The sequence below is a fragment of the Exophiala xenobiotica genome (assembly GCF_000835505.1).
Source record: "Exophiala xenobiotica strain CBS 118157 unplaced genomic scaffold supercont1.1, whole genome shotgun sequence".
In the NCBI taxonomy this organism is placed as follows: Eukaryota; Fungi; Ascomycota; class Eurotiomycetes; order Chaetothyriales; family Herpotrichiellaceae; genus Exophiala; species Exophiala xenobiotica.
This window is the reverse complement of record NW_013562494.1, coordinates 4,008,921-4,033,083: the sequence shown is the minus strand read 5'-3', so window position 1 is coordinate 4,033,083 and position 24,163 is coordinate 4,008,921. Positions and strand designations below refer to the sequence as shown.

Below are 24,163 nucleotides of genomic sequence, written 5' to 3'. Positions count from 1 at the left end.
TATACGGAGGAGTATAGCCCATGCCTGCCCATGCCTGAGGCTAGTGAGGCTGGTGATACATGGTGAGCAGCATCAGAGTAACTATTACAGACTTTTCCGAAGAGCCAGACCTTCTTGGTCAGCTACCATTATTTATCAAGCTCAGAGAACGTTCGATGCCATTATCCAGCTCAATATTCTCTCCAAATATCTTCAAGGTCGTTGCTACGAAGGAATTGAGCTAACCATCTTCAAAAGGCGATCATCCTTCATCTCTTCCCCCATTAGGATTGGCCAACTGATGTCGTGATATCATTTCTATTATAACCTCGCCATCGATACTTCAACTTGAGAACTCAAGCCGGAATGAGACAGACCTTGGTTCCGTTCCGGGAGCATAGGGTCAAGGTCAGCGATTCCTCCCACGGCCCTGGGTCTCGACTCTCTAAGGCTTGGAACTCCTGGGCCATTCGGACGACAACGTAGCCAACTTCGGTCAGCGCATATCGTTGGCCCAAACAGATGCGTGGGCCACCATTGAAGGGCAGATATTCCCAGCGTGGCTGCAGTCGTCCATCTGTCCAGCGCTCCGGTCGGAATTCTTCTGCGTCGGGTCCGTAGAAGTCTGTGCGTCGATGCATTGCATATAGATTGTAGCAGACCAGAGTACCCTTGGGCACGAAGACAGGTGAGAGACCATCCTTGCCTCCTCCAAGTGGTAGGACTGTATCTCGTACAGCCTTGCGTTCATTCCGTGGGACAACGGGGTGTAAACGTAGCGCTGAGATGTTAGTAAGGATAAAATGTTCAGTGCGGCAAAGATACTAGTAGAGGAGCTTTCTCACATTCATTGATGCAGCATTGAACATATTTCAGGTTTCGAAGCTCCTCGTAAGTAGGTGCCCGACCCTGTAAACCTGATATTTCTTCACGCAGCTTGTCCCAAACTGCCGGATTCTTTGCCAACATGAAGAACAAATTGCTAAGTAGACTGGCAGTGGTATCACGACCAGCCAACAGAACGTTCATGAGCTCGTCCAGGATGCGATGCTTATCGGATATACGCCGTGCCAATTCGTGTGAAAGAATATACTTGTCATGCTTTGTCTCAGCTTGTCCCCTTTCTGTGTCTTCTTTTTCCGAAGCAACCGTTTGGACCGCTTCCTCGACGAACTGCTGGGCGAATGCCCGGCAGATTCGATAGCACTTGTCGGCCTTTGGGTCGCGGTAAAGTACGCTTAATGGTCCCAGGGTGGCTCGCGTTATGGCGGCCCCTTGGGCATAGTCAAAGGCCTCGGCGAAATTGAGCTCCGGCTGGTTCTGCATCAGACTATGCACCGACAGTCCGAACAGGGACTCGGTCGCGGAATCCATAGTGTAGCGAAAGAAGAGATCCTGCAGGTCAACCGTCTGTCCGTCACGCGGGAGTATTGAAAAAAGCTCCTGTATCAACTTCTCGAACAACGTTAGGTCGGCAATCTGGTCACGAGTAAAGCTGGGCCGGATCAAGGCGCGCGATGAGGCCCAATGGTCGCCATCAGTGTCGAAAATGCCTGCCCCCAACAGTGGCTTGAATGGTCCAAGGCGGTGACCAATGCCATAATCCCGAAAATTGATTGATAGGATTGCCTTGATGTTCTCTGGCTCCACTGTTAGAATTGCACGATTGAGCAATTCCTTTACTGCAAAGGTGTTCCCATAGGTACGGAATCGCTCGCAGCTCTTTTCAAGAACCTTATGCTGCCGGAGAGCGCGGATTGTGGCAGGTATTGTGTCGAGGCCCAGGAAAGGGTCCCTATTGTAGGATCTCGCGACTGGTCGACAACCATAGTGGCGCGCGAATCGACGGCGGATGAAGAACCGTCTGATCAAGGCAAATGCCAGGCTCACCAATGATCCGGCCAACACACACACACAAGCTTCAGATAGAAATCCGAGTATCTCCCCATGACTGATTCAGGAGTATCACCATCAAAGAGCAAGACAGAGGGTATGAAGTGATCTGAGATCACTGTGCTTGGCGCCTAACTTCTGATTATTGTAGGAACTGCCAGGAAAAGGCCACATACTGCTTTTGAAACGAAGCACTTCCGTATACGGAGTACGAATGATACCATTGTCCTCTCGGGCTATCAGCCAGGCTAGTGTAGGCTCTGGGATATACCATGTACAGCCATCACAGCCACCAAATCCTCGGGTCGTCTTGCGGCAGCATCCAACAAGAGTTTCCACCTCCTCCATCTTCCTTGCACGTTTTGTCCTCTCCTTCCAGTGTTTATTCTTTTGCCTTCTACCCCTCCAGCAGTAGACCGGCAAGCCCCTCCAGCAACAAGGCAGGCAGCGCCATCGCCGCCATCGCTTTTGCCCATGCCGCCTTGTTCCTGTTCCCAGCTATGCTCATCGCTCTTCCCAAACCGTCTCCTCGAGAGATGGGAAACGCAATCTTCATCAGCTTCACCCTGATCGTCAATACATGGATCGCCCTGTTCTTCGTCCTGGGGCAATTCTATCCGCAGTACCTCGAAATGAGACGCATGTCAGGCGCGACAGGCGCACTTAGCCTTCTCTCTCTCGCCTTTCAGGCTGTGGTTATCATAGCCGTCGCGGTAAGATGGCTGTTGAGGCTGGGAACACCTACGTGGGGAGAACAATCGGTGCCGCTGTGGTATTGGTACAAATGGGGGAATTTGTCATTCAGCTACATCCTATCCTGCATGCGATCGGATGCGCGGTGCTACTCGGTGCGTATCTTGTCACAACTACTTCGTAACATCGGATACATCCCTATGCCCTGCTGCATAGCGGGCTTGTTTCTGGACGCGCTTCAGCTCACGTTCTATCGCTTCCTCGAAGTTGATTCTGGAAGGCCCTATGATGCCGCTTGTCTGCTCCTCGCGGCCTCTCCAGCTTTCTTCTTGTGAGTGCCGCTGTTGCTGTGCTTAGGGATGGCCTTGAACAGCGCCATCCCCATGATCAGGGAGACAAGGTCCAACTGCAGCTGGAAGCTGAGAATGTTTATGCAAAGATCCTTTGAGGAGGGTTCAGGTAATCGCCCTGTGTCTTCGTCAGTCTGTCCTGTCAAGAATCGAGCGAGCCAGTGGAAACGATTGGTACACCTCTCTGAAGCAGGGACTTACCGGATCGTTGAATCTCAGTCCTTTGTCCAAAGAGCTGATGCTTTCCATCTCTTCTGACGACAGCTCGAACGAGTACAGATCAAGGTTCTGCTTCTGGCGCGTTGCATCATTCGACTTAGGAATGACAATGAGACCCCTAGAGTGCCTTACGTCAGTCTTATCGATATTGACGACCACAGCTTGCTTACCGTTGCACTGCCCATCTGAGGAGGATCTGAGCAGGAGTCCGCGAATGCTTCTCGGCCGTGGAGGTGACCACGTCATTCTCAAAAAGCAACGAAGTACCCATGGCTTTGGGACTTTGCAAGTCTCGGTAGCTGAGTGGGCCAAAGCTTGAGTAGGCTGTAACGGCAATACCCAGGTCTTTACACAGATCCATCAACTGTGGCTGCACGAGATAGGGGTGGTGTTCGATCTGGAGCATGCTTGGTTGGATTCGTGCGGACCGGGTCAGATCCAGCAGCAAAGCTCCTTGGAAGTTGCAGACACCGATGTTCTTTACCAGCCCTTCATCGACAAGACTTTCCATCGCTTTCCAGGTCGAAGCAAGTGGAATGGCAGCGGTTTTGGTCTCCCACTTGTCCGCCGCAATGGACCAGCCAGGCGGATACCGCTCAGCTGGGTCGACATATTGGAGTGGAAGTGGGAAGTGGATGAGGTATAGGTCGAAATACTCAAGACCCCAGTCGGCAAGTTGCTTCTTTGCGATCTGCTTGACGTGCTCTCTGAACGTCGCACGATGAGTATGTGGTTGCTGAGCTTGGGTATCTGTCGCAATTGAACTTACGGTGAGTGGAAAGTCGCCCACAGCTTGGTGGTCACGAAGATGTCCTCTCGCTTGACGAGACCATCCTTGATCGCTCTTTGAATACCTTCACCGGCTTCTTTCTCATTCCCTAGAGTCACCATAAGCCAACGTCGGGCTCCGAATGTCCGTTTGGAAACATACCATAATCGCAAGCCCCGTCGAAGTGGCGATAGCCGTTCTCAATCGCCTTGTACACGACGTCCGCCGTGCTGTCATTGGGTACCTGTCCGCTGGTGGTCAATACTGTGGATGAAACCTCATTGACTGCACTACTCACTTTCCACAGGCCAAATCCAACCTGGGCGATCTTTTGGCCAGAAGGCTTGAGCGTAATGGTTGGTGCTGCCATTCTTGCTATGTCTGGTGTCTTGAGTGAAGAAAGGAATTCAAATACTAAATCACTTGAAGTCTCAAAAAGAAAAGTTGCAAAGAGGAAGACTGACGTCGGGAGATGTATGGGTATAGTCGCAGGTCCCAGGGCAACACCGTTGTGGACTGTGCCTGTTGGGACCCCATTCACCTGCAGAATCCATCATTCTGGGGCTTTCTAGCCTGGGCGTTACCTACGAATTACCCGTTACTGACTGGTCTAACTTAGCACGCTTTATTCATTGTTATTACAGCACGAATCCTGCAGTGGACCCTATACACTCGGCCTCACTAGCCTTGCAATTACGCTTCCTGCCTTCTGGAAAACACAAGCAGCCGAAACATGGCCCGGCCTTGACATTCCTGCATTGAAGAGCTTCCGACTTGGCGGTTATCGAACAGGTCAAACAACTACCTCAACCCTTCAGTGATATCACGTTGACAAGTACTTTCTCTACTTCCTTCCCAGACTCTACAAATCGTCCATCATACCTGCTGTGGTTAGCTGCTACACTGGAGACCATGTGGAATGAGGGGACTTACAGCATATGGCACATATGCTCGTAGTAATTGACCGAGGCCTTGGGAAGGACATTTCCCTCAGCACAGCCTTGCAATGGTTTGACCATGGTCGCAAATGAGGGCTCGAAAAAGAAAGGAATTGAGACTCGCGGTACACTGCCTCGGTGGATGACTCGATGGACTGTGGCAGTATACCGGTTACTTGTTAAAACATTGACCATGTCACCTGGAGATGTCAGTGGCAGAACTCATCGAGATGATCCAAGCGTTGGTACCATCTGCACTCACCAATATTGACAACATAAGCACCAGGAATCGGGTCAGCTTTGATCCAGTCGCCGCTCTTGTCTTCGACCTCCAAGGCCGACTTGATATGATCATCAGCAAGGAGGAATGTCAAACCCCCATAATCCGTGTGCTCTCCACAAGAGATCCCTTTCTCTTGCTCAGCAATGTCGGGAGTCGACAAAGATGGGTACCCGTTGAATTTCAGTCCCCAGAAGGGATCCCTCACGATCTCCTCGAAAGCTTCTGCGCCATTCGGTATTCCTAGACCATCGCCCATAGCTCGCATTAAGGCCTGTCCAACAGGTATCAACCTTTCCACGTATTCTAGGACTGTTGATCTCAATGTAGCCGGCTTTGAAGGCCAAATTTGAGCACCGCGCAGCATGTCTTTGGATGGGTTCGGATACTCTCGGTAAATATCATATCCTTCGAGGACATCTCTCTTCCCCGAGGTAACATTTTCACCCAGTCGAGCGTATCCGCGTACGCGGTCCATGCTGTTGAAGATGGAAATCTCATCTTTCTCAGCCTGTGGTAATGAAAAGAACTCATGGCCTAGGCGGAGCATTTCCTGCCGCAGCTCCTCAGGAACTCCATGTCCGATGAGGTAAAAGAACCCAAAATCTCGACAGGCGCTGTCGACGGCGGTAGCCGTAGCTGCTCGTTGAGCAGGTGTCGAACAAGGATCAAGGTAGGGTGCAATGTCGATGACTGGCAGTGATGCTCGGCTCGCCATTGTTCGGAGCAAGGAAGCGACAACGTAGTCAATGTTGCGTTCATTCAGTCGAGGTAACCCTCATTTCTCAGTTGGGTTCGGACTCGCAAAATAACGGCTTTGGAGCGACATATTGCAGCAACTCAACCACGCCACATATTACCTACCAGAACACGGTAACTATGAGCTACCTAGTTTCCTGAACAGGTATATGCTGTGTCGGTGTCCACCGTGTGTGGTATCGTGGCACACGATGAGAAGTCAAAGAAGGACATCGGAGAGGAAGAGGAGTGGCTCTCGGAACTCTCGGTTGCCCAAAATGGCATATCTCATAGGGGCTATGATGGGCTATAAGGTTTGACTCTTGACTAGCCGGTCCTTATCGAAGCTCGATTGCTTGCACAGGTAATTGTAACGCCCCTCGATGGGAGCGAGGGCCTTTGCCGTCGGGCACACGGACCAACGCAGGGTCTGGCTGCTTGTCAATTGCCATCATGCCATTAACCACTTCCCTCTACCTATCGAGAGGTTGATGAGCCGCCTCGGTTTGGCTATTGGAAGGCGACTGGCTCTCGTTTGCGGCCAGACTCCGCCGCCTCAGAAGGCCCTTTGCTAGTTCCCTTTGGACACGCATGGTAGGGCCGACACGGTCGAAAGATAAGCCTACTGTCGACTGGGTTGCCTAGTATGGCATAACGCTCTTGCCCGGTTGATACATTGGTCGGGCGACACGATAACATGCGACATATCAAGTGCTCCGCGCTGCAACCAGTGCAATTGACGAGCTTGGGACGAACAACACCTCTTCAACCCTCGTCTCCATCGTGATCTCAACACGCAGCGAAAAAGAAGTCTCATTACACCGAGACAAACAGTGTCCAACCTCTGTCCTCATGGTTCGTCCTATTGCCCGAGTGAGCTCTATTTCTAACGATTATACTAGCCGGGCCCAACGGCAACATCAGCTGCGGAGGCCACAAGTCTGGAGGCCGCGGCCGAGAAAGGAATGATGTCTGAAAAGACCACTACTCAGCCAGAAGCAGTAGACCAGCTTAGGGGCTTCGGTACCGGCGAGCTCGAAAATCACGGCCCTCGGTGGTTGCAAACTGTCCAGCATTACTCGAACCTCCTGGACCAGAAGCTGCACATTGAAAGCCGTGGGATTGAGCGTGTCTTGCCGACGGAACGCGATGAAAACTTGAACTATCTCGATATGATGTTCTTGTGGTTCTCCTGCTCCGCAGTCATCTCTACCGTCGCAACTGGCCTCTTGGCTGGTCCCTCATGGCTGGGGCTCAGTGTGACAAACGGATTTCTAGCAGTACTTTTTGGCACCGGCTTGGGAGCCGCCTGCGCCGCTTACATGGGTACTTTTGGTCCACGTCTTGGTCTGCGGCAGATCCTTCTGGCTCGATTCTCCTTTGGCTGGTACGGGGGTAAGCTTGTCGCACTCGTCAACGCCATTACCGAGCTCGGTTGGTGCCTGGTGGGTGTTGTTATCGGCGGCCAAATCCTCAACTACATCTCCGGAGGCTCCTGCCCAACATGGGTGGGAATCATCATCCTATCAGTCCTTTCCTTCGTTGTGGCAGGTTTCGGGTACAGCCTCGTCCATTTCTACGAGAGGTATGCCTTCATTCCTGGTTTCATTGCTACGATCATCCTTTGTGCTATCGCATCGAGGCACTTCGACTCCGGAGCACCGAATCTATATCACGGCGCCACGTTTTCGGGGAACTTCCTGACTATGATCACCATCTGCTTTGGCTCAGCATCGGGATTCTTGCCAATTGCATCTGATTACTACATCACCTACCCAGCTACAACTCCACGCTGGAAGACCTTCTCGTTGACGTGGGTCGGCATCGTCGTCCCTATGGTTTTCTTTCAATCAGTTGGCCTTGCCATTGGTGGTGCTCTGGGAAGCACTCCAGAATGGATGGATGTCTACTACAACGAAGGATATGGTGCCCTGATCGGCACTGCTCTGAAACCTGTTCATGGCTTTGGCACCTTTTTGATGGTCGTATTCTTCCTAGGTAAGGACAAACCGGGCTCAAACGACATCCACACATCTGCTAATCATGCATAGGTCTTATCGGCAATAATATTCCCAACACATACTCGGCCGGCCTGTCCATTCAGGCACTCACGACCTATTTTGCGGTCATTCCCAGACTGTTCTGGACCTCGATCGGCGTGCTTATCTATGCGATCTGCGGCATCGCAGGACGGGGCCATCTGATGACCATCATCAGCAATTTTCTGAGCGTCATTGGATACTGGACAAGTGCCTTGTTCATGATTGTCCTACAGGAAGACCTCATCTTCCGCCGAAAGAGTGGTTACGCTGTCGAGGTGTACGCCGACAAGTCCAGACTCCCATGGGGTGCCGCCGCTGTTTTCAGTTTTCTGCTGGGCATCGTCGGGGCCGTTCTAGGCATGAACCAAACCTGGTATGTCGGCGTCGTTGCACGTCGGATTGGAGACATGGGCGGTGAAATGGGTGTTATTTTGGCATTTGCTTTTACCGGCTTGTCGTATCCGCCTCTACGCTGGCTGGAGAGGCGATATAGTGGCAAATAGGCTCCTCTATACTAGGGGCTGTGCAAGAATAAACGAACCGCTATCATATAAAGATGGCGATGACTGGGAGACTTCTTTCAGCTCTTTCGACAGCTCGCACACGGAGTATCTAGCTGGCTAATCGGGGATGCGCCAATTGCGAGCGTAAGCGATACAGTACCCTTGATGTGCGACGCCTATTGTGTAGGCGGCATGATGGCGGCTTTCCCCACTATAGGCACGCCGACCGGCTAGCAGGCTTCCTCCGGGCATCAGATGAGTGGCCGGTCCAGCCGATGAGACCGAGATGATAAGCCCAACTAGTTAGTTCATTTAGCCTCGAGGTCCACACTGAATAGGGCGCATGGTCCGGGCTTCGATGTTCGCCTTCTTGATTTCGCCGTCGATGATGCCATTTGCCGCTCTGACTTAGAGATCTAAGACTATGGACGACGGGCATACTGTCGTCTCCCAGAATCCGTCCCTTTGATACTGAATCCCGTCGAATCCAGGATGAGATGATAGCATCATTCAGGTTTAATACGGCTAATAACACGGAGGCCATCTCTTCTCACTGCTAGGAAGGCGTCTTCACAAGCTTTCGCTGGCGGCAGCCTCTCAGCCAAATCAGTAATGCAACGAAGGAAGACCCCGTCTAGGACGAACTCCCTCGCATTCGCCAAGTCAGACTGCCATACATGCAAGACGAAACGCAGAAAATGCGACAGGCAACGACCAGTTTGTTCAACTTGCCAGGATCTAGGCGATAAGTGTGAGGGTTTCCAGACTCGTCTTGTCTGGGAAGGTAGCGACTTGCCATCGAGGCGTGGAGATGACAGTAGGCGTAGGCATGGCCTCGAAGCACGTGGAAGGGCTACTGAGAGCCCGATGTCCCCAGCAAACGACGCTCGCGTCACAAAAACTGCCTCCACTGTGAAAGGGTCAGCTCGAGAGTTTGCATTCGTGTCGAGTTGGCCGCCGAAGCCGAGGAAGAAGCATATGAGGAGGAATCTGGACATGGATAGGCACGTACAGGAAGGTATCTCTCCCGCAGCGACGACCACCGATCATATCGATAGGCGTGGCGCCTCTCGGAAAACAATGCGCGGGGACCCGGATTGGAATGCGTCAAGGCCTGGCCACGGTGAGGTCGACCAGCCCACACCTTCGGTAATTGACTCTTCGGCGATGACTCCAGCTCTCCATGAGACTGGATTTTCGGAGCCCGACAGCTACGCTGGGTGGGATGTCGAGGATGCCGTTGAAGAGGTTTTGCCTCTGGCGTCTAGCAGTGCCTTGTACCACTGGAGTGTCGACGACGAGATGCATGAGGTGTTCACGCCTAGATGGTCCCTTCTTGCCAACGAAACACACTCTCCAGCTGCCATCACACTGTCCCTAAATCCAGACCAACCACAGTCCTTATATTCGATTGGCTTCAACTCCATGACCTCGATCCCACCTGCTGTACAATATTCTGGGACAGCGGACCAATTTTCAATTCTACTGGACAGATGTAAGTCGTGCTCTCGGCCTTATGTGCTCGAGACTGGATGCTCACCAGAGTAGACGATCAGGAATTTTGCACGTATCCAATCACAAGCGATTTGGACATCAACCCTTTCAGATACCGTAGAGAGACCTCGAGAGGCTCAAAACATCTGCTGCATGCGATCATTGCACTGGCGTGCCATCATCGGAAAGAATATCGAATTGAGAAGACACCACCCGCGGAGTTTTATCAGCATAAAAATCAAGCTGTGACACTGTACAAAGCAGCGCTGCAGACGCCGGAAATTCAAGCTCAGAGCTTAGGAGCCCTAGACACGCTGCTGGCGCTATGGTGTATAGATGTGAGACGTCAACGCCCCTGACACTTGTTCTCACCTTTCCGGAAGACTAATACTTCGTTCACAGACGGTGGAGTCAGCATTGAATTCATGGAGAAATCATCTCACGAATGCATATGCTCTGCTTGAATTGGCGGGTGGCATACTTGTTTGGTCGCTTTCCTTCAGGTCACAAACACAAGTCACGATGCTTCTTTGGTAAGTGCCTGATGGAGCCTGACTGTTCGAAGTGGACGCCTGGCTGACAAGATCCTGTTGCAGGTGGGATGCTGTGGTAGCTTTGCTATCCCGTCGTGTCCCTGTGATGCCGTTCGCATACTTCGAAGCGGTTCTCCAGTGGGAGAGTTCTCAATTCTGGACATTTTTCGATCTGATCGGTTGTTCGCGTGAGTTGCTGGTTCCGTTGATGCAATTTGCACATCTCGCGGGGCAATCCGACAGCAAAGGTCACGCTCGTAAGGCTATGCGGGCAATTGTGGCCGAGATTGAGACGAACTTGCACAGTTACCGTTCTCCAGTTGATCAAACCTTGCTTGACGACGGGGGCGAAGAGTGTTTGCAACAGGCCAGAGACCGATATCATTGCTGCGAGGCCATTCGACACTCTTTGCTGATATATGCCCTGAGAGTCTTCCCTGAGGACAAGACGGATTCGGCACAGAGCAGGGCAAGGCTCCGCTATTTGAGTCGGATCAGCCTGGATCATGTGGCTTCGATAAGAGCGTCATCAGACACGTTGAAGCAGTTGCTGCTTCCAATATTCCTCGCTGGTGCTGAGACCAATATTGAGCGGCACAAGGACTTCATACGGGAGTACTGTAAGCGCTGGTTTGAGGTCTTCGGGTATCACATGTTTCCGAGTGTGCTGGAAATCCTAGAGGAGGTTTGGGCCAGTCAAGAAATTCTCGGTGAGGTCCTATGGTGGGGAGATGTCATTGACGCACGGCGGCAAGCGGGCGACGGAGATGTCGACCTTGACTTCTGTTTCGGGTAGCAGGCCGTGCGCGGGTAGAATGAACAGAGATATTTCAGCCTGATCCAACTGAGTATCGCAATACAGCACAGCCTCGCCAAAGATATAGACACTAGTATCTTGGCACACGTGTTAAGCGCTCGGCAAACCTGCGAATTTGGAGCGCCCTCGAGCGGCGCCGGTGATGAGCAAACGATGTCATGCCTTGGACTCTTCCAGATTCATTGCCAGGCACTCGTTAAAGACGCCCTTTGTGCATCATTCGGTTGAGATTCTGGTCTCTTGGTGCCTGAAAGACTTCTAGCCACCACTGCTTCCGCCCGTTCTCCTTTCTTTACTGCCTCTCACGAAGCCCTTGCTGGATAGGACTGCCGACGCCGCCATCACTTGTACACGCGATAACGATCAGAGCCTCCGGCTGGGCCACAACCACCCTTTCCCATATCACGATTCGACTCTGCTTCCTTTGCGCACCCGCAATAATCCCTTGACCACCTCTCCAAACCTCTCGCTCGTTCGAACTCTTCTCTGACCAGCGATCAACATGTGGAGTTGGTTTGGAGGGGCAGGGGCCCAGGCTCGAAGAGATGCGCCGAAAAACGCCATTCTCAAACTCCGGCAGCAGCTGGATATGTTACAGAAAAGAGAGAAACATTTGGAGAGCCAGATGGCAGAGCAAGATGCCGTAGCAAGGAAGAATATCTCTACGAATAAGACGGGTAAGTTGGGCACACAGGCATCCCACCAGCCGGCAGACCTATATTGACATTGTTGTGCTACAGCCGCGAAAGCAGCCCTCCGAAGGAAGAAGCTGCACGAACGGACTCTTGAACAGACATCAGCACAAATCGCCCAGATTGAACAACAGATTTACTCCATCGAAGCCGCCAACATCAACCAAGAAACCCTCAACGCGATGAAGAATGCTGGACAAGCTATGAAACAAATCCATGGCAATCTCACCATCGACAAGGTTGACCAAACCATGGACGAACTGCGCGAACAACATGCCCTCGGGGAAGAGATCGCCAGCGCAATCACGAATGCACCTATTGGAGAGCCGATCGACGAGGCTGATCTAGAAGAAGAGTTGGAAGGCTTGGAACAAGAGGCCATGGACGAGAGAATGATCAGCACTGGTCCTACACCTGTGACAGGCGACGTCAACAGATTACCCGCAGTATCAAATGCTCCACGTAAGTCACTTTTTGCCCGATACCACGAGTTGGGCAATACTGATGTCTCGATAGTCAAGCAGACGACGCAAGAAGAGGACGAGGAAGAGGAGTTGAAGAGAATGCAGGCCGAGCTTGCGCTGTAGAAAGGAGCAGTGCAAGGAAAGAGTGGGAGAGTTGGTATAAAGCTTTCCTCCTGTGGTCTTGTTCGAAATATATCGCATCTGATCTTCTACACCAGCACGCTGTGAGAACAGATGGGAGGATCTCACATGCAAAGGATGCATCGAGCAGTAGAGGTGGCGTTTTCCAGAGCGAGGATTGTCAATTATCGATTTTGTACTTTGGTGGTGTCGTGAGTCGATGCTTGAGGCAATAACGATGGGCACTTCAGGAATTTCTGTCTTCGACATTCACATCTCTCGGTCATGCTTCACTGCGCTGAAAATTTCACAGGCGCTTCACTTTTATTCGACTTTGTCACTGCATGTGTTGATGTTTACAGACTTTTTTCGATGCCGGTAATTTCATTTTATCTTGCCATATTCGCCGCCACCACCGTTGCTCAGTTCGCCTTGGGCATCACCTATCGCAGACGGTCCTTAAGAACCGGCACGCTGCGTGGCTGCGCTCTCGAGATCTTGAGCTACGTCGTCCGCATCCAACTACACTACAACGACAGCCTCACACTTTATTCTACTAGGATATCGGTCGCCGCAAACAAGACCGCCTCCAATACCATCAGTCTCTGTCCCTCGAATCCGAGTGTGTCTGCGACAACCAAGACTGCCTCACATCATCGTACGTCAGTTTCGTCCACTCGACGCCGGTCCCTCCATCAACCTGAGCTTCGCTAATCCAAGTTTCAAGTCACTCCCAGAGCCGTCGAAGTTGCGAAGCGCGAGAGTCACCATTTCTTCGCCATCATGGCATTGCTCCATCTACCCACAGTGGTGCTGTACCAGGTCGCTCAACAACTGGTCGATGAGGTCGGCGCCCAATCCGCGTCTGAAGAGCGGTAAGCCCTTTGATATCCCCTCGCGCCATGCCCCTTTCCTAGCTGATCGCAGCGTAGTGATGTTGCACGGTCCACACTTCTGGCACTACGACAAACATGCAAAGACTTTGCCATCATGGGAAACATCAAATCCGTGTTATTCAGAAAGATCAGCTTGCACGCCACTGAGGACAATTTAAATCAACCACGCCGAACCAATATCACGACCTTTGCCCATTTTGTGCACGCCATTGACTTCTACTCTTCCCCACTCCCCTTCGTTGCCGATCTACCCACGTTCAAAACCATGCTGCATATGCGGACTGTCAATATTGCGTCGCGAAATATCTCCCACATCTGCCATGATCGTTTGTGTGAGGAGCATTCGAAACAGCACAGACTTGGTCGGCATGCCTGCGGAGATATTGACGCTGATGCCAGCTATGAATCACTCTGGAGATGTGCACAAAAAGACGCCGTCGTTGTTGGAGATGGCGATTTACAGAAGGCGTGGACTGGAGCATTGTCGGCATTCGAGAACGTGGATGCCATATCCTTAAGATCTTTGGTAGGACGTCACTGCGATGATGATTGCAAATCTGCGATTGTGGTTCCGACGAACCACAACTGCTGCGGATGGTTAGTCACCATTCCGAGCTGTTCAATGGGACTATGTGGGGATGTTCTCTTCAAAGTGGTTTTACAGGCTCTTGCATCGACCGGACGATTGATCAAGACATTTTCCCTCGCATGTGAGCCCTCAAAGCCTTTCGGGACTGGGCGGGCCGACCCATACTGGGACGAGCTCAGCCTTGAAGGGCTGGAACGCCTCAAGGTCCTGTACATGGCTGAAGCTCAAGTCCGTCCTGTCGGGTTCTTCACCCCGTATGAACCTTTCTCCCACGCCTTCCTGGAGAAGTCTCACCATACGCTACAGCACCTCAATCTGGCTGGAGAAAGCCGTTCGTTCCCTTTCGTTTGGCCGGTCCCCGAAAAGTTGGACTTTCCGAAGCTGCGCCAAGTATCACTCCAAGGGATCTCTTTCAGCGCCGGAGATTTCGCAAATGATATAACTCGCTTCCAGGCCTTGGAACGGGTTATTATAAAGGGATGTTTCCCAGGTTTCGGTGATGGAGACTGGCGACTCGTTTTTGACGCAATTCGTGGACACCCAAATATTCTGCATGTTGAGTTCGGCAGCATCGATACGCGCGGGGGCACGCGCGTGGCGTCCATTCCACAGTGGAGCTTGACTTTTGATCTGTTGGATGAGGTTGATGTTCAGCAAATGACTGATCCAGTTGAGGACTTGAGGCGAAGTCTGCGCCCTACCTGTCGAAGAAAGGAGACTGGGATGACATTCTCGAGAAAGTCTTTGTTTACTGGTGAAAGAAAACATGTCGCTCCTCTGGCTTACCAACCTTATGCGGGCTTGGTCGAGGAGTACGCTGGCGCCTTTCGTTGCAAGGAAGATGGTCTTGAGGCTAGCATGGAAGGAGGAGATTATGGGACAAGGCTATCGTCATGAAGCCATGCTGGTATTAGTTGGCTACGTAGGATAGGGGATGCCCAACGAGTCTAGGCAGCAAGTTTTGGTTGAAGATGGCTCTTCAAATGGAACTTACGGGGCCTGGTAGCTGATCATGATTTGCATAGAACTGCACGATTGTATTGGATCGACTGGTGGTGGTTGAAGTGTCCTGTTGTCGTAAAACCAAATCTATGGCCTCTTGGCCATAGTCAGCCTCGTATATTGTACTCAATTCCTCCTGCATTCCTACTTCACACTTAAAAACCACCACGGCTCACATTTTCAGCAGCAGGATGGCTGACCGACACTGATGCTTGACAGTGTCCTCAAGAGAATCACCAAGATTAACGCGTTGTTTTGTCTTCTATTGAAATCCGCCCCCTTGCCACCGCCTTACATGCCTGGGATTTCTCTGCAGTGATTGTTCAGTTCCTACGAAGCTTCACTGTTAGGTCAGCTCACATTGATGAAGGCTTCTCTCACCGCAGCTTGTGAATTGTCTTCCATGGTTCTTTATGTTTCCCTCGTCACTGTCGCGTACTGAAATGCGACTGTCTTAATCGCGCGAACCTTCCCTTGTTTCTTTCAAATCGTCTTATTCGCTGTTCCCCATTCTGATCGTTCTCCCTTGTCGCAGCTAAACCGAATTGTCTCGGATCGTGCGATCTCACATGCTCCATCTAACAAAATGGCAAACGCAAGCAGCTCAAGTTCGACGCAACTGCCTCAGCTACCCAGCATAGTGCTCTATGAGATTGCGACATGGCTTGTCAACGACCTCGATGACGAACATCATCACCGGTAACGAGCCCATCGCCCTTGAAATCAAGGGGTAGGAACGTATTCACTGACTATAGCCTCTCTAGGATTGCAATGGCGACACTAAAATCTTTGCGACTCACCTGCCGCGAATTGGCACGCATGGGAAATATCAATCGCGCCTTGTTCAAGAGCATCAATCTTCATCCGACAGAAGACAACTTTCAACGGCTTGTGCAGACCGACTTGACCCCCATCAGACCTTTTGTGCGACAGCTCAACTTTTTCCCTTCTCCCTACATCCCTGGCCTCACTCGCAACAAGTTTGAAGATATGTTACGTGCTCATTACTCACTCCTGGGATCGCACTGTAATTGTTGTGCCCGAAGAACATATGAGCAACGCATGCATGAACACCCTCATGGTCGCATCCCCTTGTCTGACCGCGAGATCACCGCCCGTTTTCTATCGTACACACAGGCAGCTCATGAGGACATGGCATTGTTACAAGACGGGATATTGCCGGATCTGTGGAGAAAAGAGCTCCTGCCTTTAGGGAACGTATCTAGCATAAGACTGTGTTCCGTCACCACACTTCTGTCGAGGCAGCCATACCTCATCAATGAACCTGAGCTATCATGGTGTCAGCTGTGCAAGGACAACATCAGCTTCATGGATAGCATTGCAGGGCCCAATGGAGATCGTTTGTTCGAGGCAGTCATTCGAACACTCATTTCCACCCAGCTCTCGGTTGAAGAGCTGAAGGTTGGCTGCGAGCTGGAGCACACTTTCCAACCCGGCTGGTCCGATTCATCCTGGCGGCAGCTTAATCTCGACAAGCTCAAAACCATAACGATCGACTCCGTACCTTTTTGTGATCGTTCTGAATCGGATTTCGTGCGCTCTAGCTCCGCCACCCGGGCTTGCACAGCAGTGATCAAAAAAGTCCAGAAGACCGTGCAAAGTATGACACTTTGTCGCGACTATGACGGGCTCCCCGACCTCATCTGGCCACCAGATTCGCAACTTGAACTTCTTCCGATGCGATCAGTACATTTAAAAGGATTCAATCTTCATCATGAGGACTTTGCTGACACCATTATTGGGTTAACTCGGTTGGACAAGCTGGTCCTCGAAAGATGTGACACCCGCAATTGGAGAACCATATTTGACGCCGTCAGCTCCAAGCCGACCCCTTTGGATTTCAAGTGTATCGACATCTACGACGATATGGACTATTGGAACTTCGACATGAAGAAGAAAGATGAGGTCGAGGCACACCCTGATGTCAATGCGGGAACTCTGTTACAAAAACGTCTATACTTGTATCTCACGCATCGGGAGGCATGGAATGACGATCTCGAACTCTGGTTTGCCCCATAGTCCCCATACGGGTAGGGAGGATGACAGGTTCATGCCGGCACAAGAAGTTTCTGGAGACGTTTCGGTCAATGCGACTGTGAAGGCGCGCCAGCAACGACACAAAGAGTGCCCTCTGCGATGTGATTATGTGCAAACCTGAACACGAAAAATGATGGGTCTTAGGACGGTGGTGTGGTGGGGGATTGTGCAGGGCATCTTTCTATGTATGTTGCTGAACAAGCTCGAAGCGCGCGAGCACAACACTTTAAGAGGTAGATATCGATAGTGCTGTGCATCAAGTGATGGCTCCTGCTGATACTATCTGGTATTCGATCGTCACCACGATCATGGATACCGGAAGAAAAGCTTGTTAGACGAAGAAGGAATCCCAAGCAATCAAGACTTGAAAGTCATGCTCTTTCCGGCCAGCTCCTGGCCCATCTTGCCCCGTCTCGCACCTGTACTTGTGTCCAACGCCTTGGCGAATGGATTGATCCTCTTTGCCGCTTGACCATTTGCCTGCGCCGGTTGAGTCGTCGGAGTCAGCAGAGACTCTGCATTAGCATAGTCGAAGGGTTGACTGCCTTGTGCCGCCTGGTCCGCCGCGAGTTTCTCGGCTTCCTTGCGGGCCTTCTTTTCTGCTTTTCTCTGCTTCTTCGCCTGGCGCTTATCTTCGTACGCAGGGTCCTTTTCAGTTACAGCCGCAGCTCCATCGTCTTGGCCAGCAGAGGGTGAGCCGTCGGTGGATGCCATGGCTGGAGCTGATGCTGGGATGTCCGCGATGGTCTCAGTTCCGGCATCCGCCTCAACATCGTCAGCTTTGCGCTTCTTGGAGCGGGAACGTTCCTTCAACGTGAAGATGTCACCGTTCTTGGAGGCCTGTTGTGCTTGGGTTTGTGGATGTGATTGTGTTTCTGATACGGGCGTCCTGACAGCGGGCTGAGCAGGGTCTTGATCGTTGAAAGCCCCGGCAAGTGGAAGAATGGCTTGCAGTGCAGCGACGGCCGTGACAGCCTCTGTGGGGAGGTGCATGTGCTGCGGCGTGACGGCGCCCCAGAAATGAGAAGCAGACGAGCGCATTGCCACAGGCGTGTCCATGTCCACGTTGCCGTCGTAATTGAGGGGCGCGGGAGAAGGCGTGCCAGTGCCGCCAACGTCCCTGCTAGCCATGAGTTGCTTCAAGGTCGCGCCCACGCCTTCGTAGTTGCTTGGTTGTTCGCGGTGCGGCTCACGTTTGGGGGCGCGACGCGGAGTAATGCCATAAGCGTCCTCGGCGTGCTTGAGGACTTCCTGGACCGTCTTGCCGTCCTTGCCTTCAGCCTTGGCTTTCTTGACGACTTCGATGAGTTCGGGCAGGTGGTTTGAAATGGTCTTTGTGTTTCCGCGGATCGAGGCGTGGAAATTGAAAGTCGAGGTTGGCATGCTCTCAGCAATTTGGAAGATAATGTTATTTGCCATGATGAACTGCAGGCCCTCGTCTGTTTCTCGTGCTTTGCGGTCGCGCCATTCGTGCACGGCTCGGAAGACGCTGAACTGCTGAGGACCGAAGTTGACGGAGCGCTGCATGAGGAGGTTGAGCCAGCCAAGTGAGCCGCGTCCCGTGTCCACGTCGTAGGTTGGACGTTCGTAGACCTGAAGGGCTTCCTTTTTGGACTCTCGAAGGACAAAGTCTATCAAGTTGTCGTTGGGGGCGGATGCTTCGATGAGCATGTTTCGAATGTTGTCGTAGATGTGGAGCAGGAAGTGTGTGTCTGAGCGGGCATAGTCGAGCAGTTCTTGAGGTAAGGGCCGAACTCGCCAGTCGGCGGTTTGATATTGTTTTTGTGCTTCGAAATTGGCAAACTGTTGCAGCAGGTGCTTGAGACCTCGGCCCCGAAATTGCAAGGCGGTCGCAGCGTGGAAGGTGTCGAATACGCCGACAACATACAGTCCAAGATCTCGCTGTAGCCAGATCATGTCCATGTTCGAGCCGTGGAAGACCTTGAGGATATTGGGGTCGGCGAAAACCTCGTTTAGTATCTGCAAATTCTGTCGCCATGGTTTCAAGGTGTCGATGATCCAATCTTTTTCCCTTGTGCTGATTTGCATGAGGCACACCATGCCGATGTACGAGCGCATATCGTTGTGTTCGAGGTCAATGGCGATCTCTGTGGCATTTTTCAGCTCTTGTAACATCTCCTTCACACCTTCCTCGGTGTCGACGTAGATCGGCTCGCTCTGCTCAGGTGGATCAAAGGGTATCGGAGGTCTGATCTCGTGAACAGAAGCAGGGTAGGTGTAGCTTTCGATTTCTGCTGCGTACGGATGCTTGTAGCTGTTACTGTATTAGAAACGGAACTTATACAACGGCAACGGAGGGACCTACCCAGACTCTTCCTCGCCGATGGACTCCTCGAGAGGCACTTTGGCATGAGGCTTGGATTTGAGGAGCGGCTTGAAGGGTCGCGTCTCGGTGTTATTGACCTTGGTCTCAAAATGTACCTGGGGCTTCTGCATGGTATTTGAGAATCGGTTTCTGCCCAGTCTTGCAGACTGCGATGGTGTTTCTCCATCTTGCACACTGGGGCTTTGGCGCTTGATAACTCCGGAGATCTCGTCCAGAGCAGAATCAGCCTTCTCCAGGAGATCATCTACCACGTCGACCACGCGACGCCAATTGTCGTCAATGCCATCCGAATTTTGTAGGGCAGGGGCCTTGAGGCTCGTATCTTTGGTGGCGGCTTTGAGCAGTTTGTTGGTCAAGCGCAATAGATGGGCATTCTGATGGTTAAGTGACCGAGACAGTTTCTCACTTGACGAGCGGTGGAAGCTGAGATCCTCGTTTGAGATCTGGCCTGCGGTCCTCGTTACATTGACAAGGGCTTTCTGCACTTTGTCCTGAAAGGACTTGAAGTCGGTCGTCAAATCCATATTGGCTTGGTGGCATTCACGGGTCAGCCAACCCAGTCCTCTTGCCGTAATATGCAAGATGATCAGACTTGCCGCTTGTTCTGGACGTCTATCGCCGAGCGACTGAAAGATTCGAAAAAAGTCACGAACTAAGGATAAAGATCTCGCGGATCTCCAAATTGCCCACAAGTGTCTCTTTTCGCCAAAGTGGTCCACCGTAGCTGATGTACGGCTGAGCATCCCACAGGATTTCCCACGATTTGCGTACTTTTAGTATGGGCATCAATCATCTTCCTCCATCATCCTCCAATCCTCATTGAGCATCTCCGCTGACCCTGGGTGACCCATGCAGGCGACCGCTGTTACTACAGCTGGCATGCCGGATGATGGAATCGGCAGTCAATACGGAGTACTACGGCTCTCTTCAGGGGTCCCTGTTGAAAGAGGTCTAGAACCGCCCCGGCTGCTGGCTTATTACCTTAGCGAGGTAGGTGTCTTCAGAGCAGTATGCAGTAAGTCGTGGTCATGATTCGAGGGAAGAGAGACTCCGCCCATAATGCGTCCTTGTGCTCTCCATGACTGAACACGGTAATAGCATGCAAACGGTGTTTGGTGCACATGGTCTTGCCAAATGCTTAGAAAGAGGTTCCATTTTGCGGACTCCGTCCACCACTCAGTCTAATCCCATTTGCTCCGTCGTACGGGATCCGTTGCAAACTGCGAGTGATGCAAGTCCCTTACATGATAATCAGCCGACGAGAAGAGCAGTTGAACAGACGGTATCAAGCTATGTTAAGCTCTACCGGGGATGGCCAAGTATAGGGCCTGAGGTGTCTTGACAGCGACGCCCTTCGATAGCCAGAAGCAAGATGTTACATGCTGAGTCTGTGGTGCGTGACAGCGAGAATGCCATGCTTGTTGCAGCTATTAGGAGTGCAACTCTATCCTGTCAGTATGTGCCACAAGGTTCAAGTACTGGCGCAGCATTTGGAGGGTACGAAGGTGAAGCTATGGTAGACATAACGGATATCACCCAGCACCTACGGAGTAACTAGTCGAGGAGTAGTCGAGGAGTGTCGAGGGTAAACTAGGCTTACTAACCATGCCATTCGTCTTCCTCCTGTGCGCCACCTCTGCCGAAGACCCTGCCACCATTTCCACCGGATCAGTATAAGACAGAAATAGTGTGTCTGGCATGTTGAAGGATGGAAGCCAAGTCACAAAAAGCTCCGAAACTCCTGTTGAAGGTGCAGTAGTCCCCTTGAGGCGGCGGCGCTTGTAGACCTCGCCAGATTTTCCCTTTCTTACTCCCATCATCTCCCAAGGTGGGATAGCTGATATCCCTGGACCGGCTTCGGCCTGGTGAATTTCGATTGGCGTTATCAAGCATTCGTCGATCCACTTGCACGTCGGTGATTCAAAACAAGGTTGACAGTGAGGATGGCTTGTATGAAACGCGGCTCAGTATTGCCGTGTAAACAGCCCCCAAATTCCTGGATTCCATGTTCATTCTTTCAGACAAGTCCCCATCTGTCCGTCAAATGCCTTGGTAGTAACTTTCAGATATGCAGTGGGTGCCATGACCGACGTCCAGTCCAATCGGCATCTTGACAGGTTTCACGCGTCGAATGGACTGCCCGGCACTCTTCGCGACGAACGATGCTCATGCTGATCAGCAACGAGCGGTACAAGAGCCGTCGAACCTCTCTTATCAAAGGGGGTTTTGCGGAGAGAAGGCATAACCACGCACTTTCCTTCTGATGAGTTCAGCATCATCGTATGAGACCCTGCTGCGACCATGTTTTCTTCCACTTCGTCGCTCTCCCAAGAGGCTTCACAGAACTCAGCATTCAACAAAAGGCTCCGTCAAGCCTGTGATGCTTGCCACGGAGCGAAAACCAAATGCTGTGGCAGCAGTCCATGCACAAGGTGTCAACGCTCGGGAAGCACCTGCGTGTATAGTCAATCAAACCGAGCAGGACGACCAAAAGGGACCAGGAACAAGAAAAGCTGCGACAACACCAAATCCGACCACAGTCGTGGCGATTCCTTGGAATCATCGCAGCCGTCATTGAGCACCAATAACAACAATGTCAATCACAGCAGCAACTACTCCGACCCTAGAAGTATTTCACTACCACAAGGTCAACACAATGGAGGAGCCTTCCGGCTCCCTGAAATGTCATCTTCATCACTATCATCTTTCGCATCAGGCCTCTCTTCCCCTTCAACGCCGCACTTAGACCTTCACGGCCGACCTCAGAAATGTGTGACCGGCGTGCCATTCGACTTCAATCCGCATCACGATTTCTCAACATACGCCAGCAACTTCCAGGATCCGGCGCTTGTTTATCAACACAGTTTTCCCTTCCCGATGATGACCACCGACATGAGCGTGGATCCCATGGATATCTGTTCGGGCTTCAGCCTCGATACTAGCTCCGGGGATTTGCATTCAGCCTGCAGCATGCCAATGTTTCACGACGCATTCCCTCATGCCTCCAACGATTTCGACTTTTCTGCAGTGTCGCCCTCCCAGATATTAAGAGATTCCATTTTACAGTCGATTGAGCAAGACGGCATTAATTTTACGATTCCGCATGGCATGAGCTCTGAGCCGCTGTCCAAGACCACTACCAACAGCAACAGTACCGAGTCTAAGTGTTCCACCAATAGCAACAGCACCGATGGGAGTCCTACAATGCTACAAACATGGCCGTCGAATGATTCTATGGCTTTGACTGCCCCGGACATTGACCGCTTGGGAATAGCATTCTCACCGCTCTTGATTCCCAACAGTAATGTGTCGCTCGACGAGCTGAAATGCCAGTGCCTCCATCGTCACGCGAAACTGCTAGCTCATTTGCAAGAGCTGTTAAAAGGGGTAACAGAATTGTCGGCGGATGTGGTCCTGAACGGCGTTGAGCAGGGTTTGAGGTCTTGGGACACATATCTACAGTGTCGGATTTGCCAGCAAGACCAGCACCGGGAAGTGCTACTTCTCTCTGCCATGAGCATTCGAGCAGTGACGCGTCTTTTGCAGGGTGCCTCACGACATATGTTCTCGCAATCAGGTGCAGGGGACTGGGTGACTGGCCGCACCAGCAACACGCAACATGGAGAATCTCAACCCCAGCAAAGGGACACGAAATTCACCCTGGGCAGCTACGAGATCAAGGGCGAGGAGAGCCTGCTCGTGCTCGGGGTGGTATTTTCTCGGATCCTGGCTAAGATCCAGATTGTGCTGGCATCTCTGAAGAAGTCCCTACCACGCGTGGGCCCTTCCGACGCCGATGGCCGGGACAACGACACCTACACATGCTATCTACACAAGCTGCTAGAGGGACTAGAAGCGAGTGTGCATGTTCTTTCTGCGAATTTGATGGAATGGCGTCTTTGATTTCTGCGAATAGACCTTGTCGACAGCACAGGCGTTACAGGGATCAGCCAATTAACGCGATACACTAGGGAATATCATTTTCATCTCTGTTTGGCTTTCCCTGTCGACTCTTACCATCGCTTGTTTCTTGCTTCTGGGAACCACTTAGTATGCAGGGAAAGCTTGAAAGCGCCACATGGTGCGAGACGATCGTCCACAAAGCGGGATGGCTGGAGGAAAACACTGGGGCGATTTCCTCAATGGCTATGGAGGACACCCGTTCGTCCAAGCCGTTGATGTTGGCGGCGAAATCCTCTATTTGTTCGCCGATGCTCCTCCTCGGGCCGCTCAGCCATCCGCTCTTACTGTGCAACCAAAGGGTCGCTGAGGCGCACATGATGGCGTTCTGACAGCTCATCATTATCATACGAATACGCCACCTTGCAAACATACGCGAGACGAAGACTTGGCGACTGAAGAGGTTAGGATGCAAGTTCGCCGTTGGTAGACGAAACAACGAATCAAGCAGTTGCAGGGCCGTCCCTCTTGGCATGCTTAGCAGAACCAAGTTGGATATCGCAGTTTGGACACGTTCTCGTTTCGAGCGGTTGAGGAGGCCTGGCCAACAGCCGATGCAGCATACTAAGGTACAGGCGGTTCGTGTGGCTTGCATGGCGCATGATCGACATGCACTATACTTCCTACGTATAAAGATGCCTTTAGGATCATCATGCAACCCCATGTTCCCTGCTGGCAGTATGTATCCATGGCAACAGCGCCGTTCTTGATCATGGCGAAAGAATGATTTCCCGGCTGACACGATAACCTCCCTCAGAGAGGTGCGACAAGGAGCGAGAGGTGCTGT

General features: G+C 51.9%; 10 protein-coding genes across 10 annotated transcripts; 6 read left to right on the top strand and 4 right to left on the bottom strand.

Moving 5' to 3' along the window:
* Nucleotides 1-335: 335 nt before the first annotated feature.
* Nucleotides 336-1,353, bottom strand: PV05_01575 (uncharacterized protein; the record flags this gene model as incomplete). The annotated part of the gene is made up of 2 exons (XM_013466585.1): nt 336-760; nt 825-1,353. The coding sequence occupies 2 exons, from the start codon at nt 1,351-1,353 to the stop codon at nt 336-338; spliced, it is 954 nt and encodes a 317-aa protein (XP_013322039.1).
* Nucleotides 1,354-2,664: 1,311 nt separating this feature from the next.
* On the bottom strand, nt 2,665-4,342 carry PV05_01574 (uncharacterized protein). Its single transcript, XM_013466584.1, has 6 exons — nt 4,202-4,342; nt 4,066-4,147; nt 3,904-4,012; nt 3,305-3,841; nt 3,117-3,252; nt 2,665-3,033 (listed from the first exon to the last, which is right to left on the bottom strand). The coding sequence occupies exons 1-6, from the start codon at nt 4,271-4,273 to the stop codon at nt 2,995-2,997; spliced, it is 975 nt and encodes a 324-aa protein (XP_013322038.1). The 5' UTR covers nt 4,274-4,342; the 3' UTR covers nt 2,665-2,994.
* Nucleotides 4,343-4,513: 171 nt separating this feature from the next.
* PV05_01573 (uncharacterized protein) lies at nt 4,514-6,062 on the bottom strand. The gene is made up of 3 exons (XM_013466583.1): nt 5,104-6,062; nt 4,837-5,041; nt 4,514-4,785 (listed from the first exon to the last, which is right to left on the bottom strand). The coding sequence occupies exons 1-3, from the start codon at nt 5,837-5,839 to the stop codon at nt 4,710-4,712; spliced, it is 1,017 nt and encodes a 338-aa protein (XP_013322037.1). The 5' UTR covers nt 5,840-6,062; the 3' UTR covers nt 4,514-4,709.
* Nucleotides 6,063-6,514: 452 nt separating this feature from the next.
* Nucleotides 6,515-8,404, top strand: PV05_01572 (uncharacterized protein; the record flags this gene model as incomplete). Its single annotated transcript, XM_013466582.1, has 3 exons — nt 6,515-6,714; nt 6,762-7,857; nt 7,911-8,404. Exons 1-3 carry the CDS (start codon nt 6,712-6,714, stop codon nt 8,402-8,404), a joined length of 1,593 nt encoding a protein of 530 aa, XP_013322036.1. The 5' UTR covers nt 6,515-6,711.
* Nucleotides 8,405-8,836: 432 nt separating this feature from the next.
* Nucleotides 8,837-11,264, top strand: PV05_01571 (uncharacterized protein). Its single transcript, XM_013466581.1, has 4 exons — nt 8,837-9,899; nt 9,953-10,236; nt 10,301-10,431; nt 10,495-11,264. Exons 1-4 carry the CDS (start codon nt 9,017-9,019, stop codon nt 11,225-11,227), a joined length of 2,031 nt encoding a protein of 676 aa, XP_013322035.1. The 5' UTR covers nt 8,837-9,016; the 3' UTR covers nt 11,228-11,264.
* Nucleotides 11,265-11,750: 486 nt separating this feature from the next.
* On the top strand, nt 11,751-12,527 carry PV05_01570 (uncharacterized protein; the record flags this gene model as incomplete). The annotated part of the gene is made up of 3 exons (XM_013466580.1): nt 11,751-11,925; nt 11,989-12,402; nt 12,457-12,527. The coding sequence occupies 3 exons, from the start codon at nt 11,751-11,753 to the stop codon at nt 12,525-12,527; spliced, it is 660 nt and encodes a 219-aa protein (XP_013322034.1).
* A 369-nt stretch (nt 12,528-12,896) lies between these two features.
* Nucleotides 12,897-15,041, top strand: PV05_01569 (uncharacterized protein; the record flags this gene model as incomplete). Its single annotated transcript, XM_013466579.1, has 3 exons — nt 12,897-13,182; nt 13,252-13,399; nt 13,457-15,041. 3 exons carry the CDS (start codon nt 12,897-12,899, stop codon nt 14,904-14,906), a joined length of 1,884 nt encoding a protein of 627 aa, XP_013322033.1. The 3' UTR covers nt 14,907-15,041.
* A 556-nt stretch (nt 15,042-15,597) lies between these two features.
* On the top strand, nt 15,598-17,051 carry PV05_01568 (uncharacterized protein; the record flags this gene model as incomplete). Its single annotated transcript, XM_013466578.1, has 2 exons — nt 15,598-15,710; nt 15,776-17,051. The coding sequence occupies 2 exons, from the start codon at nt 15,598-15,600 to the stop codon at nt 17,049-17,051; spliced, it is 1,389 nt and encodes a 462-aa protein (XP_013322032.1).
* On the bottom strand, nt 17,041-20,051 carry PV05_01567 (uncharacterized protein). Its single transcript, XM_013466577.1, has 2 exons — nt 19,396-20,051; nt 17,041-19,344 (listed from the first exon to the last, which is right to left on the bottom strand). Exons 1-2 carry the CDS (start codon nt 19,938-19,940, stop codon nt 17,427-17,429), a joined length of 2,463 nt encoding a protein of 820 aa, XP_013322031.1. The 5' UTR covers nt 19,941-20,051; the 3' UTR covers nt 17,041-17,426.
* Nucleotides 20,052-21,320: 1,269 nt separating this feature from the next.
* On the top strand, nt 21,321-24,001 carry PV05_01566 (uncharacterized protein). Its single transcript, XM_013466576.1, has one exon. It carries the CDS (start codon nt 21,718-21,720, stop codon nt 23,317-23,319), a length of 1,602 nt encoding a protein of 533 aa, XP_013322030.1. The 5' UTR covers nt 21,321-21,717; the 3' UTR covers nt 23,320-24,001.
* The last annotated feature ends 162 nt before the right edge of the window (nt 24,002-24,163 follow it).